General features: G+C 37.7%; 1 protein-coding gene and 1 non-coding gene across 5 annotated transcripts in view; both read left to right on the top strand.

Annotated features, from left to right (window-relative positions):
- LOC137387349 (enhancer of mRNA-decapping protein 4-like) overlaps positions 1–25,503 on the top strand; it is a 46,618-nt gene extending 21,115 nt beyond the window's left edge. For 3 of the 4 annotated variants that reach the window (XM_068073746.1, XM_068073744.1, XM_068073743.1), the window contains 10 exons: positions 88–324; positions 2,124–2,294; positions 9,007–9,209; positions 10,129–10,245; positions 15,082–15,197; positions 16,894–17,059; positions 18,169–18,355; positions 20,067–20,226; positions 22,441–22,661; positions 24,856–25,503. In XM_068073746.1, the coding sequence (XP_067929847.1) occupies positions 88–324; positions 2,124–2,294; positions 9,007–9,209; positions 10,129–10,245; positions 15,082–15,197; positions 16,894–17,059; positions 18,169–18,355; positions 20,067–20,226; positions 22,441–22,661; positions 24,856–25,051 (1,774 nt within the window). In that variant the 3' untranslated portion in view covers positions 25,052–25,503. The remainder of the gene's footprint in view (positions 1–87; positions 325–2,123; positions 2,295–9,006; positions 9,210–10,128; positions 10,246–15,081; positions 15,198–16,893; positions 17,060–18,168; positions 18,356–20,066; positions 20,227–22,440; positions 22,662–24,855) is intronic. The other variant, XM_068073745.1, reaches the window with a different exon arrangement.
- On the top strand, positions 6,433–6,504 carry Trnat-ugu (transfer RNA threonine (anticodon UGU)). The gene has a single exon. It is a non-coding gene; the product is annotated as a tRNA-Thr (tRNA).
- Positions 25,504–25,707: the final 204 nt, after the last annotated feature.

The following is a 25,707-nucleotide window of genomic DNA, read 5'->3' as shown; positions in this document are numbered from 1 at the left end:
GACAATCTATTAACAACGCAATACTATTCATATCGCATTATTGTTACCGTCTCTACGGTCTCCATTCTCTTTGCTCTTTCCATCTAGCTCTGCGGTTGAATCGCCTCTACCAACGATGATTCACGTTCCGGCGCTGACGGAGGATGACCTGCTCAATGGCTCTCCAATAGACACCTTAGCCAAGTCCCTCTCCCTTCCAAATGCTCCTCTCACAACAGGGGCTCTCTCGCCCGCCCCTACCTCTGCTACCTACGATACGAACATCTGGCCCAAGCCCCCAGATGCTCCGACACAAAAATCTGAGAGTGGAGACACGGATGAGAGGTAAGTGCTGACTGGGTTACAAACGTAAAGGTCTACAGGCTATATGCTGCCTGTTAGTGTTCTCCCTAATCGAGAGCATCTACTTTTTCAAAGAGATTGAATTGTTAACTCTCTATTTCTCATCTGTTATTTTGACTATATGAATAGCTACACTGGCCGATGCTGACTACCTAGCTCCCTCCGAAATGGGCTACACCTGATCGGTTAGCCTGTCTTGACAAACTGTTGTTTTTTGCGGAGTTGTTCCCCCGTCGAGCGGGCGAGCAACACAACAGTTTGTCACAAGACGTACTGCACCTGATGCATCAGCTGCACTTATAGGGAGTTGTTCTTTTCCGTCTATGCGGCTTGGTTGCGATGTGATGGCGGTTGCTCCACTGGTGATCATAACGAATTTCGAACAAAGAATTATGTAGAAAAAATAAAATTATAACGTTTAATTAGCGACCAGTCTCTGCGGTAAACTTTAATAGAAATTGAGAACCTAGGCAACAACAGCGACTAAACATGTCGTTATTTGTGCGCTCAGTCAGTTTTATTTCTATTTTTGTATCAGTCAGTTTTATTTGTTCTTATAGATTTTATTTTCAATTTATTTTATTCTTAAATTCTACTAACGTTTACCGCAGAAACTGGTCTTTGGTTAAACGTTGTAATCTTATTTTTTTCTACAAAAAATTTTGCGCGAAATTCGTTATGATTACCAATGGAGCGACCGCTATAACATCGCAGCCAAGCCGCATAGACGGAAGAGAACAACTCCCTTTCAGGGCAGCTGATGCATCAGGTGCAGTACGTCTTGTGACAAGCTGTTGTGTTGCTCGCCCGCTCGACGGGGGAACAACTCTGCCAAAACAAGTTTGTCAAGACAGGCTACTGATCGGTGTGCTCAATATGACAAATAACAAAACATTTTTTTTCTGCTCTTTATGTTATTAATGTTCGCACACTTTTTTTGGGAAGTACTGTACTTATCGGACTATTAACCGCGCCCCTATATAAGCCGCATCTGATTTATTTAAAAAAAAACTGATAATAAAACAATACATAAGCTGCACCTTTTGTATAGGCCGCAGAACTCAAGACGGTGCTTTTTAACACGGCAGCAACTTTGCTAGTTGAAACGGAGCTGTTCCGGAAGTGTTCCATACTAACTGACGCTTTTTAACCCAGTGCCTAACGGAACAGTACCGTTAGACACTGTTTTGTTATTCTTTCACGGCTAGAGGCGCACTAACCGGAGATTCCGGTTAATGCGCCCTAGCGGTGAAAGAAAAAGCTACAGAATAGCCGCACCCTTATATCAGCACCATGGCTCAAAACATCAGAAAAAAGTAGCCGCTAGTGGTACAAAAAGTATGGTAATAATTTATGTTTTTAAAAATTTAATCAATTTTTAAAAATTGATTAGGTTTTAATATTAATAGGTTTTTAGATTAAGGTTTCTTGGAGCAAAAGAATCTGTATAGAAAATATTGCTTTCAGCATGTTTGGAATTGTCTGCCCATGCAAATATTAGCTGATATGCTCGATGTTAACTCTAGCTGGCTCTGGCAATGATATGGTCATTCGCTTACAAAAATTGCTGTTGATGAAACAGACCATGCATTCTTAGAAACTGTTCAAACGTTTGTTAAGTATGTATGAGTGAGTTACTATCAGCTGCAGAGCAATACCTATCTCTTGTCAACTGTCTGCAGTTCTCCCTTTTGTAAAGGAGCTAAGACTTGGAACAATTAAAATGTATCGGAGTTGTGCCCTTCTCTTAAAGTAAGCAGTTCATGAGATATTTCTTTCAGCGACACGACTGATGAAACCTCAGGCTCATCGAGTGATGTGGACTCCGAGACTGAGCAGGAGCTGAACATACAGATGATTGAGAGAGACGTAGCCGTGGAGGCAGCGGGTGTCAGTGAGCCGACGCTGCCTTCACTTGTGGCGTCTGGTCAGCCGTCAACGGCTGCCTTCAGGTAAGTCTCACCGTCTGTTTGTCCCACCGTCTGTTTGTAGTCTAACCGCGCACTAAAGTGTCATGTTGTTTTATAGCTCCTTTCATAGTTCTGCGCCGATAAGTTGAAAGCTTGGTCAACATCAGTTGCTCAGTGAGTGTTAATTGATATTAAACATTATTGGATCAGTTTACCGTTCCGTAGCGAAAAAAATTCTTCTAATCTTCAAAGGGAAAAGGGTAGCGTGTTAACATTGGTATCTTGTCTGTATGGCCATATTTTTATTGTTTCATTTGCTATTTATTAAGTATACTTTGAACATGCTGCAAAACGTCAAAAATACGTCTCGTCAGCAGAGGGGTTCAAAGCTTCATGGCATGTCCATGAGTAATAGTATTTTTTTATTGAGTTACCGAGTTTTGAGAAAAACACTGAAGTTTGCTTGTAAGTAATTTAATTCAAATTACTTCACAATAATAAAATATGCAACTTGTTACGCAAAGCATGCGATTGCCTCGAAGTCTGGTCGCTAATTAGTAGTTGTCTCTCCTGTTTTTTGGCTTGCTTTTTAGTAATTTTCAAGTCCCTACCTGTTATGCTATGGGTAAATTTGATCCAACATTCAAAAGACTTTGGAGCTCAGCTCAACATAACTAACAGCCCACTATTGTATAAACATGTATATTGTATATTGTATATTGCATAATACAGTGAAACTCGGATAACTCAAACTTCAAGGGACCGAGCAAAAGTGTTCGAATTATCAGAGCGTTCAAGTTATCAGAGCACTGTCACAAGTCCATGTATTTACTTATTTATTAGTAGATACATGTACATATACGATCTATAATATAAATCAAAAGCACAAATGGCTTGTTTCAAATTAAATGCTTCTAATGTAAAGTTTAAAACGTTTTTATCAAAAAGTATAGAGATTTTTCTATCACTTGAGATTGGTTCGTTGTTTGAGGTGATGTTATTGCCAGGACGTTTTTAGATTGACATTGGCAAAACTTGATCGTTGTTGAAATGCTCAAAAGAAAAGACATCTTTTTCTTTTGAGCGTTTTACCCATGATCAATTTTGCCGATTTTTCTTGAAGTTTATGCAAAGATTATCTCACTTTACCTTGCTTCCGAAGGGCGATCGCTACGCGGATGTTTGGTATAAATCAAATTTCACCAAACCTTTAGAAAAGTCGTTGACAAAAATATTTTGCCGATGGTGGTAATAACGACGCTTATGAATTACGAAAAGTTGAGGTTTACCTCTATGGCTTGGAATAAAGTGATTTTCTAAAGCGATAGCAACCGTTTCGGTAGCCGTTGGGCAAAAAACAGTTCGAATTAACAGTGTTGAGTTTGAGTTATATAGAGCCATTTATCATTGCGTGGGAACGGACCAAGCAAATCCATTCGAGTTAACCATGTGTTCGATATATCCGAGGGCGAGTTATCCATGTTTCACTGTATTTCTAAAAGCATAAAGCATAGATATAGTAATACCGTAACAGTCCGACTATATCTAACAGTATAACAGGACTCGGTTATAATAACTTGTAGCAATAATACGTTCAACTTTATCAAATTGTTATACCCTTATAATAGAATATTAATTTAAAAGCAAAAGTAAGTTATAATTAATAATTATTTCATGAGTTGCTTAAGCTGACTTACTGAAAAGATACACTTGTACAAAGTAACAGTAAACACAGCACTGACACGCATGGGGATTGTGTGGCTCCATGAGACTTCTGTCAACTCTTCATTCTTACCTTAAAGGTTGACTTGCAAGAAAATTCACTTTACAGTTATTTGGTATCAAAAGATTCACTATGTCTTACTCTGTTGTGTTGTAGGTGCAAAATATGTGGAAAAGTGATTACAAGCTCTTAAAAGCTCAAAAACGAAAAGCCGCCGTAGATTGGAATCAGTTTATTTCTCTGACGTTGTCATTACATTTGGTTATTGTTTTGTCATGTGATGTTCTCACGTGAATTGAAAGGCCAATAAAAGGCTCAATATAAAACTCCTCATAGCACTAGTTTATGACAAACACTTCGGGTTTTATCGAAGACCCCGTATCAAATATAGATGCTCGCTACTTTACAGTTTTGCTTCGACTTGGTCTAATCGTCTAGTTGTAATCTGGTCATGTGACCCAATACTTCGCAAATAATTTCTGCAGCGATTTTCGATTATCACAGGTGACCAACGGGCTCGTCATGATTATCAGACAATGGTATGTACTCCTTCGAGCTAAGGTTAAAAAATTAAATGAATTTTTATGGTAAGTTGTAAGATATCAGTACTAAAAGTGACAGCATTACAATGACGATAAAATAGACGCGTAAGAACAATAGACATGGTTTTATTGAATGCGTGAAGTATATTTGTGAAAATATTTCGACGAATGAGGTTGCGTGAAAGTGTAAACAGAAGCCATCTTGTGCAACTACGTCCCATTTGAGCCGTTTTGGAAAGAGATTCTAATCTACAGCATTTTTGTGATGGCGCCGATTAACTGTTTGTTTTTGAGCTTTTAAGAGCTTGTAATCACATTTCCACGTATTTGGCACCTACAACACCACAGAGTAAGACATCTGTGGTGAATCTTTTGATACCAAATAACTGTAATGTGAATTTTATTGTAAGTCAACCTTTAAGCCTTGTTCCCATATATGTCGCAAGCACCAACAGAGCTATCAGCGATGAAATGTGAAACTACGCGTCGAGTACCTCCGGAAGTTCAAGGAGGTACTCGAAGCGGGTCAACACGAAGGTCAACACAAGTGTATAACGCTATTCAACTTTCGCAAAGAGCCGCAGGCAAAACCTTGCCAAAATGCACTGTACATGTGAAGGTCAGCACTTTGTAGTCAGCATGGCTAGCAGCCATTTTTACGTGATCACCAGCGAGTCATCGGCCAGTTGCTTTTGGATTGTTGCATTTGTCTGGAACGATTTCCTCGTCTGGCTGTTTAAACCTTCCACCATGTTTTCTGCCCTCCACTTTTCTGCACTGCTGATCTAGTCGATATTAGCCTTCAAACAATTTTTTTGGCGGAGCAAAACCTTTACGCGTTGCAGTTCGCACAAATAATGATCAACTTTTAGCTGTGTGAGCGTTAAGCACAACTTTTCGCCCATAACTTCATATACTATCGCAAATATCAACCATTTTTCACATGTGTCAATGTATGTTGATCGCCCGTGTTGAACAAGGAACTACTGTTAGCCTGATACAGTTATTATTAATTATTTCTATGGTGTTTCAAAGTTGTAACGAAAAAACTCAAAATCTTTGGAGTTGGAAAACGGACTTTGATACAAACATAAACAACAAAAGAATCAATTGTTATTGATGCAGCCAAGTCATTACTAGTACGATTTTGTGGACCCTTTTCTACTGATCACTTGCTATTATGGGTTTGTGAAGATCAATGAATGTCAAAATGGCGGTTAAATGGAGGTTGGATTCAAATAGGTTTTACGGTTTGTGCATTAATGTTCAAGCTACATGTCAACCATTTAGGATTATCGAACTGAATTATTGCGAATCGCAGAATACCATTTTTATGTTGTCAAAGGAAGGGAAGCTGGAATGGAAAAATTACCGTGCTGCATGGGTTGTTCATGTAGAGTAGAGATGCTTAGAGTACAACACTTTTATAGCTTCCGCGCTGTAAAAGTTTTTCAATAGAGACTTATTCTGCAGTTTTGATTGGTTGGCAGGCGGCAGCTGCTATTTCTTTTATATTATTTTTACTCATAAAATGGATAACTTTGCAATTGAAACCTTCATCATTGCGTGGCTCGTTTTAAGTGAGGAAAGCTTGGTTTACGCTGATCTTAGCCAGATGCTCATATGTGGTATTGCAAGTTCAGTGGTGATTATTTAACTTCTGAACTACGACAGCGTTATTTCTTTTGTAGTAAGTGCGCTTAGAGCTTCGGTCGGACGGGTATAGGTAGGTAGGTTCTGAGACACTCCAGTTATACCCGTCCGTCTCATACAGCGTTACTATTTACTTTGCTTGACCGAAGCGGACGGGTATAACTGGAGTGTCTCAGTACGAGACAATATTGGTCACGCTTCAATTATTATTGTCAAATGTGTTAGCGATTAATTCCACAATAGACGAACCGTTAGCATGTGAGCCTCTATAGCTCAGTGGTAGAGCGCTAGTCTTGTAAACTAGCGGTCCTGGGTTCGAACCCCAGTGGGGGCTCGTTTTGTCATATTATGATTTTAACGCAACGCTTGGTTATTTTTTAATGTTGAGGATGAAGAATTCGCAGTAAAACATCACTTTGTGTGTTTACAGCGAAAAAAGGAGACTTGGTTTAAATCCATGTAGGAACTCGATTGGCTTGTTAAATCTAGTTTGTACAGCAATTAGCTTTATTATTAGACTATATACAGTGCACCCTCAGGATACGATTTTGATCCGTTTCAGGGTTGGCATCGTATGGTGAAAAAATTGTATGTAGGGGTATGGAAACCATAGTAATTAAATAATGCAAACATCACTGGTGAAAATCATCAAAATTTTATATAAGTGCTGTACATATAAAGAACTAGTAACAAAGTAGTATATTAATCTTAGTAACAATAGTCACCTACAGGATTTTTCTTGTATTTAGTGGTTATGATCTGCAATAAAATGTAACATTAGAATGTACTGTAATTCTAAAAACTTTTGATTCACCTCAAATAAGTTTAGCTTACTAAACACACACACTTAAAACTAAGCTTTAGTATGTATTTTCAACTATTTTACTGAATTTAAGCTTTTTATCACTAAAATTTTATCACTTATCAATTTCAGTCTTCCCTTTTACTATAACTTTTAGCAGGCCTGTTTAAAACCTTTTTCAATCTAATTCGGCAGGAAAGCCCGAACGATGTGTTTTCGTAATGAAGTGGATTTTTGTTAGCAGGTTAAGAGAAGTTGTCTGATCTTATGTTTGAAGAGATTGCGATTTCAATTTTGCTACTGGTTTTAAAGGAAAAGTACGTGTATTACCGTTTTACATACGAAAATCGTTGAACTGAGAGAAATCAGTCATTGTGTTTCTTTCAGGCATTGTGAAAATATTTTCGGAGAGCAGCATTTTGGCGTCTCTGTTATTTTGACGTATCTAATAAGCACACCCACTGCCAAATTTGATCTGAAGCGAGAATATTATTGAATTCGTATGGTGAAATAAGATTCGTATGGTAAAATAAGATTCATATGGTGAGGTGAAAAAATCATCATGTTCCACTTCAGAAGGTGAAATAACCATATACCAGGATAATTGTATCGTGGTGTGCCCTGTAATGTAGGCCTAAACAGATGGCCTAGATTAGGAACTCATGCTTTACTTTGCAGCCGTTCGAGATGCAAGGTCATGCCATTTCATCTGTTGGCATAGAAATATTTTAACTGCTATTGCTCTAAACAAATTTATAAACAAATGCATAACTGTTTTGAGACCTTGTGAAATTGTATACATGTACATGTAATAAAACCTTGAAAACGTACCTAAAGTTCAGTAGGCACTGTTAGCTTTTCCATTAGCATATTGTAGTAGAACTATCTGTTTTGTAGTTTTTGCCTCGAAACTCCTGTAGACACTCCATATAGTAACTTCAGCTTTGTATTTTCATATTAATTCTGTTTATGCCATTCTAGAAAGATTGGAGTTGAATTCCTGTTAATTATGGTGGAAGCTTTGCTTGCTGATAAACTCTATTAAAGTTAGTTATAGGTGGTAAACGTTTGTTAAACTTATGCTTATATAGAATACACAACATGGAAATGTCAGTAATTCCTGGTTAGTTTATAAGATGCTATTCCGCAAGAACCTCTAGTAATAATCCTTTGATTCTATAAACTACTTCATTCTAGATTAAATGGAGGCAAAAACTGTAATTAAACTTGAATTGACATTTGCGTCAGTCTGCTCTCTGATGTTCAAATGGTGCTGACTATGTAGGCTTCTGCTGTATTTTCACCGCTTCATCGATGCGAAAAAATGGTCTATTTTCAAAATTATTAGTTCAGCCAAATTAGGAACATTTGGTTGTGCAGTGTTTAATATTTAAAGTGTTTAATATTTAAACAAAGTTGATGAAATTAAATTAAAATTGAATAGCAGTTAACTTTGCAATGATGATGTTATATAAGGATGATGTTATATAATGATGATGTTATATAATGATGATGTTATATAATGATGATGTTATATAAGGATGATGTTATACAGATCGTAAAGATAGACATCGTCACAAAATAGACCTGAATTTCTTAACGATGATGCGTACCTGAACAAATAGATTAGATAAAAATGCATACAGAACTCTCTATAATTTAGTGAGAGTTGTGTTTATGGAGTACATCGCGTTTTTTTGAATAAAGTTCTACAAAGTCCCGGATAACAGACCATGGTACAAGAATCATCTGTTGGTTTCTTTGGCCGCCAGTGTGAATGTTTTACTGTTAGACCAATGCATTGGTTATGCTGATGTATTGGTACATTATATACATTATACAGTGATAAATATATACTGTATTTCGTACAGTGTGTTAATATTGACAAGCTGCTTGTTACAGTTGGCGTATTTGAGACATAATTTATGTAATATTTTGTAGGTTGTTCATTGGTTTTTATACAATTTAAACAAAAAAATAGTTTTGTAACATTTCTTATTCCTCATTTGACACCTGTTGTTATTTACACTTTAGTGAATTGTCGAGGCAGCTAGAGGAGATGAAGGCAGCTGTGCTGACTCTCAGCGAGCAAATGATGCAGCAAAATAAGGAGATACGGCAACTCAAGACTGCTGTCAGTTCAGGTCAGAAGGTGGCTCAACTATCCAAGCAGCTGCAGGCATTAAACAGCAGCGTTAGCAATAAGTTGGAGCAGACAACTTCTAGTCTCAAGCGTGGTAAGTCGTCTAGCTTTTAGACCAACTACGTTCTGCTGTTTCTCATCAATCGCAACACATTAAACATGCTACGGTAATCTGTTCCGATATTTTCTTCTGATATCAAAATCGATGTGTGTTGGTGTAAATAGTCTTATGAGAAAACATTGTATTTTGTTTAATTCTTTATAGCGCTGTATAACTTATAACATTAAAACGAATGCGTTATGTCAAATTATGTGAAATGTTAAATAAATAATCTTTTAATTTTGAAATTTTTTTTTAAATTAAAAAAAATTGTATGTAAAATTCTAGTGAGCAGAGTAATTATTTGCAAAAGTTTTTATTGCTGTTGCCTTGGAGACACATGAACGGAAGAGTAGATTTGATCATGCATACATTTGGAAGTGAATTGATAGAAATATTCAAAATAAGTTATTCTAACTTATCTTAGGTAGGATATAGTTAAATATATAGTTTAAATTAAGCAATGTTTTATTATTTTCTCATTCAATTTTCAATTTCTACCAGCGTGTATAGTTTTTTTTTGCAAAAATCAATCGTTTTAAGAAACACTGGACATTCCATGTTAGAAGTTACTCCTAGAAAAGTGTTTCAGGGGTAACATTTACTAAAGTATTAGACTGAATGGTGAGTTAGTTGCATGCAAGACAAGAGCGCTGCTTGAAATACCAAAGCAATAAAATTTATTTTTAATCTTTTCAATAACTTTATTGGTTGTTGATAGTTTTACGTCATCGACTATCTCATCTACTGAACTGAACAACAGGTGGCAACAAGTGGTGCTAAGCTGATGTCCTTTAAAATAACATAGCAAATTTTATCTTCTCCGGACAGTTCATGCATTGTGTCACCCAAAACATCCCAATATTATCACTTGGAGAGGACACCTACCAGTTTCTTGTATCTTTTTGTTCAGATCAAAAGGCCATGCAGGAGAGGCTGACTACACAGGTCTCTAGCAAGCTTAGTCAAGAGGTTAAAGGTCAGTTGGAGAGGACTGTCTCAGCCGAGATGAAGAGATCAATAGTACCATGTGAGTCACTTATTACTCATGTGAGCAATCCGGAATCTTCTGTTCAACTGTTCTCTGTTCACAACAGAATGTAGCATAAACAAGGATAGGTGATTGCCAGCCTACTCTCTCCATCCCTCCAATCTTCTTTGACTGTTCATCTTATGTAACTGGATTTGCTCTCCAGTCTTTGGTGACCATATTGTGGTAGCTTTATGGTCCAAGAATATATAGGTTACGGTTTCGCTGTTTTTATTCTCTTCTGGTATGCACATAAATATGATCACCACAAACAAGTAACATAGTGAACAGAAGCACTCAATTCAAATTGATGTGTGTGCACAAATTTTACCTCTCAATTTGCGTTGTTGTTGTAGCCACCTACAGTGGTGTGCATAAACTTGGAATCACATTGTTTTGTTCACTCTATATCGAATGGATCTTCCATTTGCTTTCTATTTTCCCGCCAATTATGATGCCATGCCAGATATTATATATCAATCTGATCAGCAGAAGATGTGCTTTCAAACAATGCATTGATTGATTTAACACAATCATTTCTGAGTGATTTATATTAATCCTATTAAACAGATTAGCAATTTTATCTGGTCTTGTACGTAATCTGGTTATAACAGGTTAGCACAAACCTGTTTGCTGCTCCAAAGTTTACTGCTTGTCAAATTTCAAAGAAAGTGAAATATCCTAAATCCCATCATGATGGCATTTCAGTTATGCAATTTGCTGACTGTTGCATATTTAAAGCAGGACACTTGAAGTCTTATTCATTCTCAGTTTAACTTTGAATTTGAACTCAGTTTGACTTTGAACTTTACCATGCCTAAAGTGTTATCTACAGAGAGAAGAGCCATCATTCTGCACCTTCACAAACAGCAAAAGACCCAAAGACAGATAGCTGCGGAAGTTGGTTGTTCTCAGAAGGCAGTCTACACAGCAATCAAGACTTGGACCTCCAATGGCAGTCTTAAACCCACCTACTCTGCTGGACGACCCAAGAAGACGACTATCCGTGAAGATCGGTACCTGGTACGAAGATCCCTCGCTGACAGACATCTGAACAGTACTCAACTTTGTAAGGAGATCAAGGACAACAGAGATATTGAGATTCACCCCAGTACAGTGCGAAGAAGACTGCTTGCAAATGGTTTGAAAGTCTGCAAGGCAAGGCGCAAGCCCTTAGTTTCTGAGAAACAGCGAAAGCATCGTCTAGAGTGGGCTAAAGATAAACGGTTCTGGACAACAGCCCAATGGAAAAGGGTCTTGTTCAGTGATGAGTCAACATTTACCATCCAAAACCACTCTGGAAATTGTTATGTGAGGAGACGACCTGGAGAGGAGTACAGCCCGGCTTGTACGCTACCAACCATCAAGCACCCTACTGGAGTCATGGTATGGGGTTGCATGACAGCTTTTGGTGTGGGAAGACTCTCCATTTGTGCAGGCATGATGAATGGAGACAAATACATCAAGACCATGGAAGATGTCATGCTTCCAAGTGCTCGAAGCCTGTTCACCAGCAATGACCAACCCTGGTACTACCAGGATGACAATGCACCCTGCCACCATGCCAAGAGAGTCAAGGAGTGGATGACCAGAAGTAATGTGAGGGTAATAGACTGGCCAGCACAAAGCCCTGACCTGAATCCCATTGAAAATCTTTGGCAGCGTATTGGTGTGATAGTCAGCAAAGATAAACCAAACACAAAACGGGAGCTCATAGAGAAGATTATTCATGCTTGGCATCACATCATCACTCCTGAAGAGCTCAGAAAGTTGGTAAACAGCATGCCTCGACGGTGTCAGATGGTGATCAAAAACAAGGGCTGACCAATAAAATACTAATGCTCAGGTCAAGACACCTTACCAGTCCTTCTCAAGACCAACAATAACCCAACGGCCCTTTTCAGGGCCACCAATTTGTATAAAAGAGTTTGTTTGTATCCTATTTTATCAATTTTCACTAACAACATTCATAGCCTGCAATAAGTCTGCCTTTCAGTAGATCCACCCCCAGCGATAAAAATCTGAGAATATTTTCGAATATTTGGCAACATCTTGTTCTTCAGAATTTTCCCTTTCAAATGATATATATATTGATGGGGTTGAGGCACTTAACTCCAAAGAATTTCTTAGACAACAGCATATAAACATACATATTTGAAGATTTAACTGGTGATTCCAAGTTTATGCACACCACTGTAACAAACAATTCACTGTGTGAATACACTACTAGTGGTGGTATGCCTACTGTACAATAGCAGCCGATTGTCTCATTACTAACTAGAGTTAGAGCGAGAAAACTTACCGCTGGTTGTCATAACCATTGATGCAGGGCATTAGCTGCTGTTCAGTATATTTAGTACAGTGGGGAAGTTTCCGGATTTATATTAGAAGGGTGAGGTGTTTGCACAAATACAACTTTGTCCTTGGCGACAGACAATAACAGGTTACCTGTGTCAAATGCTTAAAGTAGATATATTATACTAATAATATTTATTACAAGGTTCGTGATTTGCCTATCGGTGAAGAACACAGACTAGGACGCGTTGCTAACGAGTACGTGAGCACATGATCACACATGTAGTGCGCGCGTGTGTAGCCAGTGCTTGGAAGGATATATAACGCTAGATATTCCATAGTACAGTCATACTTCGACTTACGAGCTTAATGCGTTCCGAGACTGAGCTCGTATGTCAATTTACTCGCATGTTGGTGCATTTTATTTATATATAGAACAATTAAATATATATTGATTGGTTTCCATACTCTAAAAAAATGCAAATAAAACACTCAAAACAAGATATTGTAACAGAAAGAACATGTTGGTTATTGTCCTAACTTACCATAAGCTTTTAAAAAGTAACAAATAAAAAATAATGCAAGAAAATGGGATTAATTAAAATGTAAAATTAAATACATACAATAGCAGCTAACGCTAGCATTTGCCAGAGAGGGAGATATCCTAGGGAGTTATAGAGAGTTATCCTTCATTACAACAGTTGACTTTGATAAATTTGGATTTTATCAAAGTCTTAAAAGACCAACTTAGAAGCAAACCTAAAATCAAACTTTCATTTTTAACTTTACGTAATTAAAATTTCTTCGGCGTTCATAAGGTAGTTAGAAGTTTCTCGCTGGTTAGCTAATTTTTCCTTTGTTTCGCTTTCACGACTAGCCAGCCGTTTTAAGATACACCTATCTAAGGACGTTTGCCTTTGTCGCCCTTTCAACATGTTGCAATTAGGGCGAACACAGGTGTCGTCACAAACGGTTAATTTACGATCACTAGCCAACTTGTCCGAATGTTTATAGTTTTGATAGATAGCACCGGCCTTTTCACATAGCATCGTTCAGTTACGCTGTCACCAGCCAATTGTGGATCTTTTATCCAATGCCTGAACAGTCTCGCCATCAGCGGTCGTGAAGATCGCTGCACCGTTTAGAAACTATGGTTACTCCTTTTGCGAACTAAATCAATGCCCAGAATATAATCCTGTTTGATAATTGAGAATGTATTTCTGTCATATTGCTGAGCTAGCTCAATCACGCATACACACTTCGCACATTTTTCAATAATTTTCCGTTTAATAATCATTATCATTTGCTTTTTCTTTGCATTTCATCTTTCATTTTACTGGCAAACTTTCGGTCTACGCACAGTACTTTTAATTCACATAATTCTGCACTGAAAATTGCGCACAAAAAACACGGTACTAAAGTATAACCTGAGCAGTTGAAAAATACAGAGTGATGCTGTTCTCATAAAACACCCCCGGCATACTTGGCAACTGACTCACGTGCTTGTATCTCAAACATAGCTCGTATGTTAGTGCTAAAACTTGCTTAAGAGCTGGCTCGTATTTCAAGTTTCTCGTACGTTGGAGCACTCGTAAGTTGAAGTATTACTGTACCAAGTATTCGATGGTCGCACAAGCATATATTTTATCTTTGAAAAATTAACTGATTGTCTCATTTTTTGGGATGAGTTATTTTAATTGTGGGATTTTATCAGCATTTGCATTGTATGATGTCGTGTTGACACGCGTAAACTTAGACCCTCCTGTGATACTCTTTGGTTTGTTCGATATGTCAGGTTACGCTGAAACACACGCAGTTTCGCTTTGCGTGCATGTAAAGTTTTGTGTTTTTCTCTTGTAGTAGTCTGTATAACAAACTTGTTTAACAACAGCATAATTGGGTCTGTTGAAAATGTTTCCTGTTACAAATGTGTGCACTGTTGAAAACCTTGCACCACCATGTTTCCATGCCAACTGTTTCCATGCCAACTCATGGTTTCCATGCCAACTCATGACTCGCATCATGCGGATTTAGAGTTGTCGTGCGAATTAAGGGTTTCTATGGACAAACACATGATGCGGATTGACTCATACGCCTTGTTGAAAAAAAGGTAAAGAATTGTACGCTATAGGTTAATAATTAGCGACAGACATGTTAGCGACGCAAACGTGTGAAACTCGATCGAGAAAGGACGAATGGAAGTATTAAAAATGTTTAAAATTTAATAGCTGGCGTGGTATTTCAATGCGCATCATTCACAAATGCTGTTTCCATTATTCGCAAGTATGATGGATTCGATAAAGTTCTAGGAATCGCAAAACTCGCTTAGCTTGCGGATTTATGCCGCTTCCATGATGTGGTTAACTTGCGGATTGGTTCAACTTGCGTATCATGCGCGTCATGGAAACACAGTGTATATATCAGCCCACAAGGGAGAGCATCCGGATTCGATGATCAGCGGGTGATATCAGTCATGTTGTCAGTCCATCAGAGCAGCTATATTACATTCAGTGTATTATCTCCCCTTGATTTGTATTGCAGCCTTGGGGCAACTCATTGACCCAGTCAAGCGAGACCTGCACAGCGTGATGGCTGAAAAGCTCACTGCAGCTGACAAAACATTCAAAGAAACACTCAACAAACTGTTCAATAGTCAGGTGTGTCTCTTATCACTGCTAGTCTGGTTGGTTACTCAGTTCTCTAGCCAATCTATGGCTGTTTCGTTATTAATTGAACTTAGAGAGTTTCAGAATAACAGCCAAATAAGAAATGCAATCTTTTCATTTGAAATCTAAGCAACCAATCAAATTTGATCATTTTATAATTCCAAGTTCAAATAAAATGTCTGGCGCTGCCGGCAGAGCATGATTAGTTTTTTGCATAAGGGGTGTCAACTGTATTGTTAAATACCAAAAGGGGTGTCAACTGTATTGCTAAATACCAAAAGGGGTGTCATCTGTATTGCTAAACACCAAAAGGGGTGTCATCTGTATTGCTAAACACCAAAAGGGGCGGGTCATCTGTATTGCTAAACACCAAAAGGGTGGGTCATCTGTATTGCTAAACACCAAAAGGGTAGGTCATCTGTATTGCTAAACACCAAAAGGGTGGGTCATCTGTATTGCTAAACACCAGAAGGGGTGGGTCAACTGTATTGCTAAACACCAAAAAGGGGTGTCAACTGTATTGCTAAACATCAAAACTTCACGAGCACTGTTAGTCAGCTAGAAGACATTCTGGTTAGCTTACCATAGAATATAATCCTCACTCCTATCTTCACAAGCCTCTGATGGAAAAATATTATTTAAATTCGCGAACGTTGCGGTTGTGGTAGACATGGGGTTGGTAGAAATTCAATTCGATTGTACGAATGGCTCTTGATATCGACACTTGCCTTTGGCTGTGATTGGCTCGCTGGTTTTGGTTATGCTTTGGAATTAAATCTGGTGTTTAACAAACAAATTAATTGGATTACTAATAGAGCCAAATTACTAAAAATAATAAATATGAATCTAATCAAACTATAAATAATTGGAATAAAATTACTTGATGCGCTTAAAGTTACTCAAATGATTCCGTGTTACTTTATGACTCACCTTTCACACCTTCGTGTGTTGTGGATTTTTCAGCAGTCCTAACAAGGATGACACAAGGAGATTGACTTAATCAACATAACTTTGACAACAATTAGAAAAGACTAAACGAGTTAGAGATTAGAGTTAGCTAAAGATTTAGGAAACATACTTTACACAATTAGCATGCTGTTTCTCAAGGCTACACGGGTGAAAGCCATTCACACAAAAAACGCTTTGGACTCACGAGCTCTCTGTCACATTTCTTACGGTTAAAAAGATGAACAATCAAGTCATTTTACTGTTGCTTTTAGGTAGAGCATTTGGTAGATTAAATATTTTAATTATAGGCTATATATTTTGACATATTATTAATGGATTAATGTATCTAAAAAAACAGGAGTGAGTTGACTTTACTTCGAACTTTACCACTTTTCACATTTTTTTTATTTTTTGTTGTCAGTGTTGGTTCCTATTTACGATGATAAGTATGACTTCACTGTATCCACTCTATATCTCCAGTGTAATAATAGAACACGCTATGTTTAAGCCTTGAGAATAAAATAATTTGCTTTAGTTTTTTACCTCTAAAACTAGAGAGTTTTCAGAAGAGTAGTTGCCAGGCTGATGCTGGTGTTGTCTCACCATGCTTCTTGTTGCATTTCTCATATGTTTCTGCCTTTACGCAGTTGGCCATCTTTCCTTTACATATTGATTTTTAAGAATGCGTGTGATGTGTAGCTGTTGTACGCACAAGTATTTAACATGTTGTGTGTTTTAGGCAATGATTGACAAGATAGGTCATTCTGTTAGCATGGCTGTGCAAGATGTGATGCATGCAGCCCACAAGCACAGCCTCGAGCATCAGGTGCTGCCATCATTTGATGCCGCAATGAAACAATCTTTTATTCAACTGAATGCATCCTTTTCCGAAGGCCTCAACCACTGTAAGAGTCCAATAGTGTCATCTATGATCTCTATAAGCTTCTAGTTGTTTGTCCTGACTCTGTCATCCCATGTATTCGTACAGTCAAACCTTGAACTAATATTATGTGTTCATACAGTCAAACCTTGAACTAATATCATATGTTCATACAGTCAAACCTTGTAATAATATCACGTGTTCGTACAGATAAACCTTGAAATAATCTTGTGTGTTCGTACAGTCAAACCTTGAAATAATCTCATGTGCTCGTACAGTCAAACCTTAAAATAATATCATGTGTTCATACAGTCAAACCTTGTAATAACATCATGTGTTCGTCCAGTCAAACCTTGAAATAATATCATGTGTTCATACAGTCAAACCTTGTAATAACATCATGTGTTCATACAGTCAAACCTTGTAATAATATCACATGTTCATACAGTCAAACCTTGTAATAACATCATGTGTTCATACAGTCAAACCTTGTAATAATATCATGTGTTCATACAGTCAAACCTTGTAATAATATCACGTGTTCATACAGTCAATCCTTGAAATAATCTCATGTGTTTATACAGTCAAACCTTTACAAAGTTAATGGTTTTTAACTATATGTTTTTATATATTGGAAAATATGTTATGTGCAACTGATGTATTAAGTATTTAATTTATAGCAGAAAGACTTATAGAGGAATAGAATAATTATAGTTATAGCAGAAATAATTTATTGCATTGTTAGAAAAACGCATTTGATTACATAGCTTTTCTTTGAAATTTTTATTATATGTTATATTTGATTTTGTTAAACTTGGAGGCTTACATTACAGTATTAGTAAGGGTATCAAATGACTGTAATACCAAGACCAATTCTAGATAAATCAATATTTAATGATTTTCGTCAAAGCTGCAGAATTTAAATGCTTCAAAAATTCCAAACCTTTTCTAACGGCATGTAATAACTTGAACAGCGTATTTTTGGAGTACTGGGTGGTCATCAGCAGTCATGCTGTTATATAATTACAAAATCTATTAATGCCTTTTTCTTTAAATTGTAATAGAAACGATTTGAAACATCTGAATGCATGTCTTATCCTTGTACATTGTTAGTCTTGCTGATCTAACCTATAGATATGAAGCAGATGGGAGAAAATACAGACAAGTTAGGGTCTAAACAGTTGAATGCTCAGGCGGTGATCATGGCAAGCTGCGATTCAGCTGTGGAAAGCCTTAAACAGACTCGTAGCTCTCTGACACAGGATGTGATCAGCAATGTGCAGAGGGAGATGCAGCAGCAGGTCATTCAGCTCGTAGAAGGGTGAGTGTAAAGAGACTATAACACGGCAGCCAATCATTAGCTATTGACTTATTTTCAAAAGTTCGATAGAGCCGCAACCAAGTAGAACGATTCAGGTTTACCGATGGTAAAGAAATCGGCGTCAGACAGTTACCAATAATAGTAATAACTGTCTCGTGACAGACCAGGTGCAATGTTTAGTAGAACATTCGCTGGTTATATAGTATTTTGGTATATAATAAACCATACTGGCCTCTCTATGGTAGGTTTTATTTTATATAATCTTTGACATATCTTTGTTTCTTTTTTCTTTCAATTATTATTATTAATTCAAAATGTGTACGCTTCGCCGTGGCCTCTGTCACTATCAAAGGTTCTCTACACGGCAACTCAGCTTAGCTGCGGTCTCTGTCACTCTCAAGAGGTCACCACACAGCAACCCACCTGTGATGTTTTCGACATGAGAAATTTCAGTTGAGAGCCAGTCAAAGTAATTCAAGCTGAAACATTTGCACCTAAACAACTTGAGTTATATTCAGTATTGTTTGGTCGCCTACAACTGAAGCTCGTGTTTGATAGGACAATGTAGTCAATACAATTGTCAGTTTTCTAACTACTGGTTTATTCGCACTTAGATATTTAGAATTGGAATCACTCTTAGATGTAAGGTCTTCAAGATTTAATGGTGCTGAATTGTTAGCAAGCTTAATTTAGTAATTGGTTAATAGGAATGCAATTTCCTTCGATTGTTCTCCCACGGATGATGTCATCAGGGTTGAAGCAGTGGCACCACACTTTACAAGCATATGCTATTCAAATTGTGATATACTTTAGTTTAGTTGCTGTCTGGATCACCGTTTAGTCTTATTCAAATATGCTGCTATGGTTGAGGTCACAACCGATGAGTCAAAGATCTTGACACATTAGTAACTATTTGTCCTGAGATGCAGCGTATCTAAAGGAAGTGTTCAGATGATAGTAGCTGAGCATGTGCAGTGGTCGTACCATTTAGTAGCTGAGCATGTGCAGTGGTAGTACCATTTAGTAGCTGAGCATGTGCAGTGGTAGTACCATTTAGTAGCTGAGCATGTGCAGTGGTCGTACCATTTAGTAGCTGAGCATGTGCAGTGGTAGTACCATTTAGTAGCTGAGCATGTGCAGTGGTAGTACCATTTAGTAGCTGAGCATGCGCAGTGGTAGTACCATTTAGTAGCTGAGTATGTGCAGTGGTAGTACCATTTAGTAGCTGAGTATGTGCAGTGGTAGTACCATTTAGTAGCTGAGCATGCGCAGTGGTAGTACCATTCAGTAGCTGAGCATGTGCAGTGGTAGTACTATTTAGTAGCTGAGCATGTGCAGTGGTAGTACCATTTAGTAGCTGAGCATGTGCAGTGGTAGTACCATTCAGTAGCTGAGCATGTGCAGTGGTAGTACCATTTAGTAGCTGAGTATGTGCAGTGGTAGTACCATTTAGTAGCTGAGCATGTGCAGTGGTAGTACTATTTAGTAGCTGAGCATGTGCAGTGGTAGTACCATTCAGTAGCTGAGTATGTACAGTGGTAGTACCATTTAGTAGCTGAGCATGTGCAGTGGTAGTACCATTCAGTAGCTGAGCATGTGCAGTGGTAGTACCATTCAGTAGCTGAGTATGTACAGTGGTAGTACCATTTAGTAGCTGAGCATGTGCAGTGGTAGTACCATTCAGTCTACAGATGACTTTTCACAATTGCAGTGTAAAGGGTCAGCTAGTTGTGGATGTTCAAAAAGCAGTGAGAAAAGAGGTGAAGTCTGCCCTTGACAGCCAGCAGCAGGTTCTCACCGGCCAATTTGAGGCTATAAGATCTGCTGCAGCCACACCTGGTCCTGAGCAAGTTGGCCCCGCCATCATCAAGGTATGCGGTTAGACAGTATGTTTATTATAGTAACTCTTGAAGTGTCTAGGATTAAACTTCAGTGTTAAACCAACCTTATTTGGTACCTTTAATTGGCCACTACCAGTAGGTTGGTCGGTAGGTAGGTAAGTAGGTAGGTCGGTAGGCAGGTAGGTAGACAAGTAGGTAGGTAAATAGGCAGGTAGGTGGGTAGGTTTATGTACGCTGACTATCATAAATTTCCGTTAGTTTTAGAAACCCCTGCCTGTGGTTTTTCTGAGACAGAGTAACATGTCAGTTTTGCTTCAACTATGTCAAGGAGAGTTCAACATGAACAAGGAGACAGTTTATTACGTTTCATATGTGTACAGTGGATGTCGTTGTTACTGAATATCTTAAGAGGCAGACAACTTCATACTAATTCAAATTAAGTTTCTATTTCATGGCATTCCTGTACCCAAGCAAGAGCGCTGGTAAAATTTAACCTCTAATCACTATCTTTACTGCTCTGTTAGCTTGCTGAATACTTTATGATAGTTCACAAATCATTTTTATTTCAGAGGTTAAAAACCTTTGTAAAGATAAATACATTAGCATTAGTCATGGAGACCAATCCTGCTAATTGACAGCTTTTTTTCTGAACCTATCTAAGGTGGGCATTGCATCAGCGTTCAAGTCTATCATGTGAAAGTGGAGTACTACTCAACAGCTTTTTATGTCCAATGTTTTGTACAGATCATCAATTCAGATCTTACGAGTCCTAGTCAATGAAACCAATGATATACAGCCCCAAAGGACAGCCGACGGCGATCATATGGGCGGGGTTTAATTATGAAGCTCTGTTGGGATTAATCCGAACACGGCACCCGAACAAACAAATATGCTGAATAAAGCACCTTGTAAATTTACGAATATTATGAACTATAGTGGTTATTTTACTTATCTGTTGAATTCATTTTGTTGTCAAATAAATATAGTATCCCAATATTGTCACCGTTATGATCAGTCAGTTGCCATTCACAAGCATTCGTGACATTAATAGTCACAATCGTAAAATAGCTCAAATTCGGTTTTGCATTTAGATTTTGAGTATGAAAACACACTGCACAGCTTTGCCTGCTGTCCCATCTTATTGGCAAGGTAAAACAATGTGAAACCGATGAAAGACTTTGTCATTTTATATTAGGGGTGGTAAAATATTAATCAAAAACTAGAAAAAAAATGCCGTTGTTAGGGTAATTATATTCAACTTTAGGTATATACTACGACCTTTACTAATTTTAAATTTACTAAAAGTAGGTAATTTGAAATGTTTTATTTTGATTAGATACATTATTTTGGTTAGGTATTACCCCTACATTGCAGAAATTCAATGTTTGCTATTGTGACCCGCGGGGTCTACTGGCTGAATAATCTAATGAAACGATAACAGCGATTCGTGTTTTCTAAAACCTAACAAGGCAACGCGACCGCCCCGCGAGAGTTGTGTTTGCTCTGAAACCCAGGCTAGCACAATCCTAATAGAGCTCCATAATTAAACCACGCCTATATAATAGCCGTCGGCTATCCTTTTGGGCTGTATATCATTGATGAAACTAATTGTACTACTAGTATATTTCTGGTTGTTTGATTATCTAATTCAAGTCCTCTCAAGTAAGTGTTGGTCAGGAATTCAGCTCATGCCATATCATATATTATATCATATTACTATTGCAAGGCGTTAAAAGTCAGCAAAATTTGATAGTCTTTGTTTTTTAATACAACGTAAATATAATAAAAACAACACATGAAACATTTTCCGATTGTAGATACACTAATTCTATGAAAACATCTCAGTGTTTTTACTACTTTATATCTGAATAAAGATATAAATAAATAATGTATATCTTTATATAGATTATTTATATCTGCTTATATGAATGATTGCAATGGGAACAAGAAAATTACTCAGTCGGCATCATTTGGATGCACTGAGGTGCGAAGCGCGGGTAGAATGTGCCAATTGCTATAAAAAAGTTTTGGGTTGATGTATCATGTATCCATTACCGCGATGAAGCCAGGCGTTCATGATTGCAAATGTATCAAAAGTGCTTAAGCATAGCACATAGCGTAATACGGGTCTAGCATGTATTTGCCATTTTTACTTTTTCCTCTCCTGACTCAGTTGGATTTCGAGCCACTCTACGGGAAAGAAGTAAAACCAAACTTAATAGCTCACTTTCCTCTTGTTTTTAGACCCAGATAGAAAGACTGCTACAGAACAGAGATTATGAAGCTGCATTCCAGCAAGCGCTATCCGCCTCAGATCTTTCCTTAGTTCTTTACTTACTTCAAAAAATTCCTGACAGCGCCGATGTTATGGAGGATCCGTGTTCTCTCTCCCAGCCTACTCTCCTTTCTCTTCTGCAGCAACTTTCCCATGGCCTATCGGAGCCTCACCTAGACACCAAACTCGAGTGAGTGAATGGGTAGCCCTCGCTGTAGGCGGTTTTTACGTAGATCAGCTTAGTTTGGACTTAACTTGATTTAGTTGTGTTCGTTAAAAACCTAGACTAAGCACCAATGCATATGATTAAAGGTTTGATCAGCTATGTATTCTATGAGTTGCAGTAAGGAGCAGTAATAGTTATCAAGGCTGTCTATCAGTAGCAAGCAAGAAACAGTAACCACTAGCATAGGCTGTTCTCTATTAGCAGGACGGTGAACAAGCAACAACCTCCATAACCAACACTGATGACTATCATGTTATAAAGCTAGCAGTAGGAAAGCTTTCTGAAGAGCGTAGCAGTTAGGATTATATGACATTACAGGGGTTGTAATTGCAATAGTTTTGTATGTTTAATCTGATTCTGGTATTTTTGTTGCGCTGGTTGGCTGCCTGTTGTGTTTATGACAAGATGACTTTAAAAAGCATCTTCAGTAACTAGATCAATTACCACCTTTTGAGCTTGCGCATTCAATCATGAGGGTGAGTATTGGGATTACTTGTGGATCAGTCTTACCTCGCATTTTATAATCTCGACTTTCACCTATGGGAAACAGTCATTCAGCATTCGCACCTGTCTGCACCTCGCGGAAATCCACACTACCTTTCTCATTGTCTGTTCTGTTTTGGTGGCACCTTTCCAGAGTACTGGTCTATATACACACCTAGTGAAATATATCAGAGTCAATTGTCCTTGTTACAAAGTAGTGACGGTTTGAATCATGTTCGCTGGAGTTGTAACAAAAATAGATTGTGGGTTAACAACTTATTTCAATTTAGAGTTCTTTAGCCTACAAAATAATTCTGAATTAATCAGTGTGCACATGTAATCACTAGAAGATTGTCTTCCTAAGACAGTGTGTACGATGGCTGATATGTGTTAAGGAGTTACATACAGTATATGCTATATAGATAAAATAATTGTTTTTTGCAAGCAAACTGATTTAATTTACTTTTATGATACAAAGATTTCAGCTCTGGTCTGCCTTTTCACCGTAATTAGACTCATTACGAACAGTTAGGGTATATGGCGCTATTGTGACAAAAATGGTTGTACGAACTAACAACGGAAATTGTGGGTCTAGGGGAGGCAAATCTAAAATCCTTTTGCTCATAATTAGGTTTCTCTGTTTTTCTGTTATAACTATTCAGCTCATGCTGTCTGTTCAGTTGACCTTTTATGTCTTCATGTTATGATTAAGCCAGGTGGGTTTGGGTCTGTTTTTCAAAGTATTCTAACAGATTTTAATAATTCTAGCAAATCCTAATACAAATAGTTCTCTGGTGAAACTTCATCTCAGTTGGCTCTAAACTCATGAAAAAATATTTCCTGCGGAGGTTGTGATAAAAAACCTAGATTTTTAAATTAAAAATAATTGAGCAGTATAGTGCAATTGCTATAACAAACTATTATATATGGTGAGATGGCAGTGATAGAATTTTTTTAATGAGAAACTTTTCGTATTTTTTCATATTGTAGTTTTTATAAGTATTACATTAATTAATTTATTTATATTTATTTTATTTATATTATTTATTTTATTTGCTAAGGATATTAAAATGTCGATAATATCATTAAACATACATACTAAATAAAACTAAATACTAGCGAGTGGTTATTTGGGATAGCCAGTCGATGCAGTCGGTATTGGCAGAGAGTTATTCAGTACTTGAGCAGAGGCATCTCTGTTGAAGACAGCTATTTTATGTATTTGTAAGGCACTGATGTGTGGATACTGTCTAGCTATTGTCATTTTTCATTACCAAATCACCATTCTAAAGCAGGTTATTGAGTTTTGCGTACTTGATTGCACAGACATTGACACTCTGTCAATCTACTAAGCACCATGTTTGTCCGTCTGTCTGCAGCCGCGCTTGGAGGTTAAAAAAAAGATTGCGGCTAGCAGGATTTGAACTCGTTGCCTTCAGCTTGGTAGATCAACATTCTACCAACTGTCCTAATCGACTGCCTGGCCACATGTGGGAATGCATGTAGTTGTGCAGTTTATTATTACGCATGACGATCTCTCGGGTGCTCACAGGGCTGCCAGGATACTCGTGGATATAATTCTACATTGTCAGTTTGCCCAAGATAGGCTGACACTCTAGTTGTTCATTCTTGTTCATTGCCATAGGTCATGAGCTCAGCTTACTTGTTTTTGCAGCTACATCGCTGATGCGATTCTTCAACTAGACCCTCAGTCTTCTGTCACGCGTCAGTACATAAGCAAAATACTCGGAGTTGTCAAGGACAAGTTAAACGCATTTCTCAGCACCAACCCTAGTCCCGTGCAAAGACGGGCTGTACTTAGCATTGATAAGTCTCTCAAGTCAGTACTCAAGTATGCTCCTGCTGAGTGATGGACTCGACGCATTGACTGTTCTTTCTCAACATTGAGTTTCTGCCATAACTTGTGTCTACTTTTTCAGTACTAGCTTTGCCAGCTTCAAAATGTAGTGTACAGTATTCTTGTGGGGTTTTTGCTTTTACTATTATTCCATATTGATTAATCATAGCTTTATAGAATGTACTTTACCAGTAAATTGATTGATATATAATTTTTCCATTACATGTATTTAGCTTAGTCTACCAGTCTAATATTTCTCGCAGGAAATATTTAACTCTTGCTTAAAGCAAAATACACCTGTTGCTCATCATTGCTGATCGCAATAGCAAAATATTTTAGCTAAAGATTATAAAGCATCAATTTCATTTATTTGTTTCTTTGATTTTTGTGAAATGGTTTCCGTATTACGATTAGTTCAAAGTTCTTACTACGCTATGATAGTCAAATATAACTGAACAAACAACACATTATTTATCTTCATTGCGATGCAGTTGGTAACAGAGTGAATTATAGGAATGGTGATCGATATATTTGCGCACAGCTGAATGGTGGGTTTCATTTATTGCTCAACCTGTAAACTAGATAGCCGCTTACGACAGCGTCAAATGCCGAGATTGCTAGCCTACGATAATCTAGCACACACTTTTGGTGGAGTTGTCTTACAGCGGC

Source organism: Watersipora subatra, chromosome 2, assembly GCF_963576615.1.
Source record: "Watersipora subatra chromosome 2, tzWatSuba1.1, whole genome shotgun sequence".
In the NCBI taxonomy this organism is placed as follows: domain Eukaryota; kingdom Metazoa; phylum Bryozoa; class Gymnolaemata; order Cheilostomatida; family Watersiporidae; genus Watersipora; species Watersipora subatra.
Note: the sequence above shows the minus strand (reverse complement) of the source record. Positions and strands in the feature narration are given on the sequence as shown.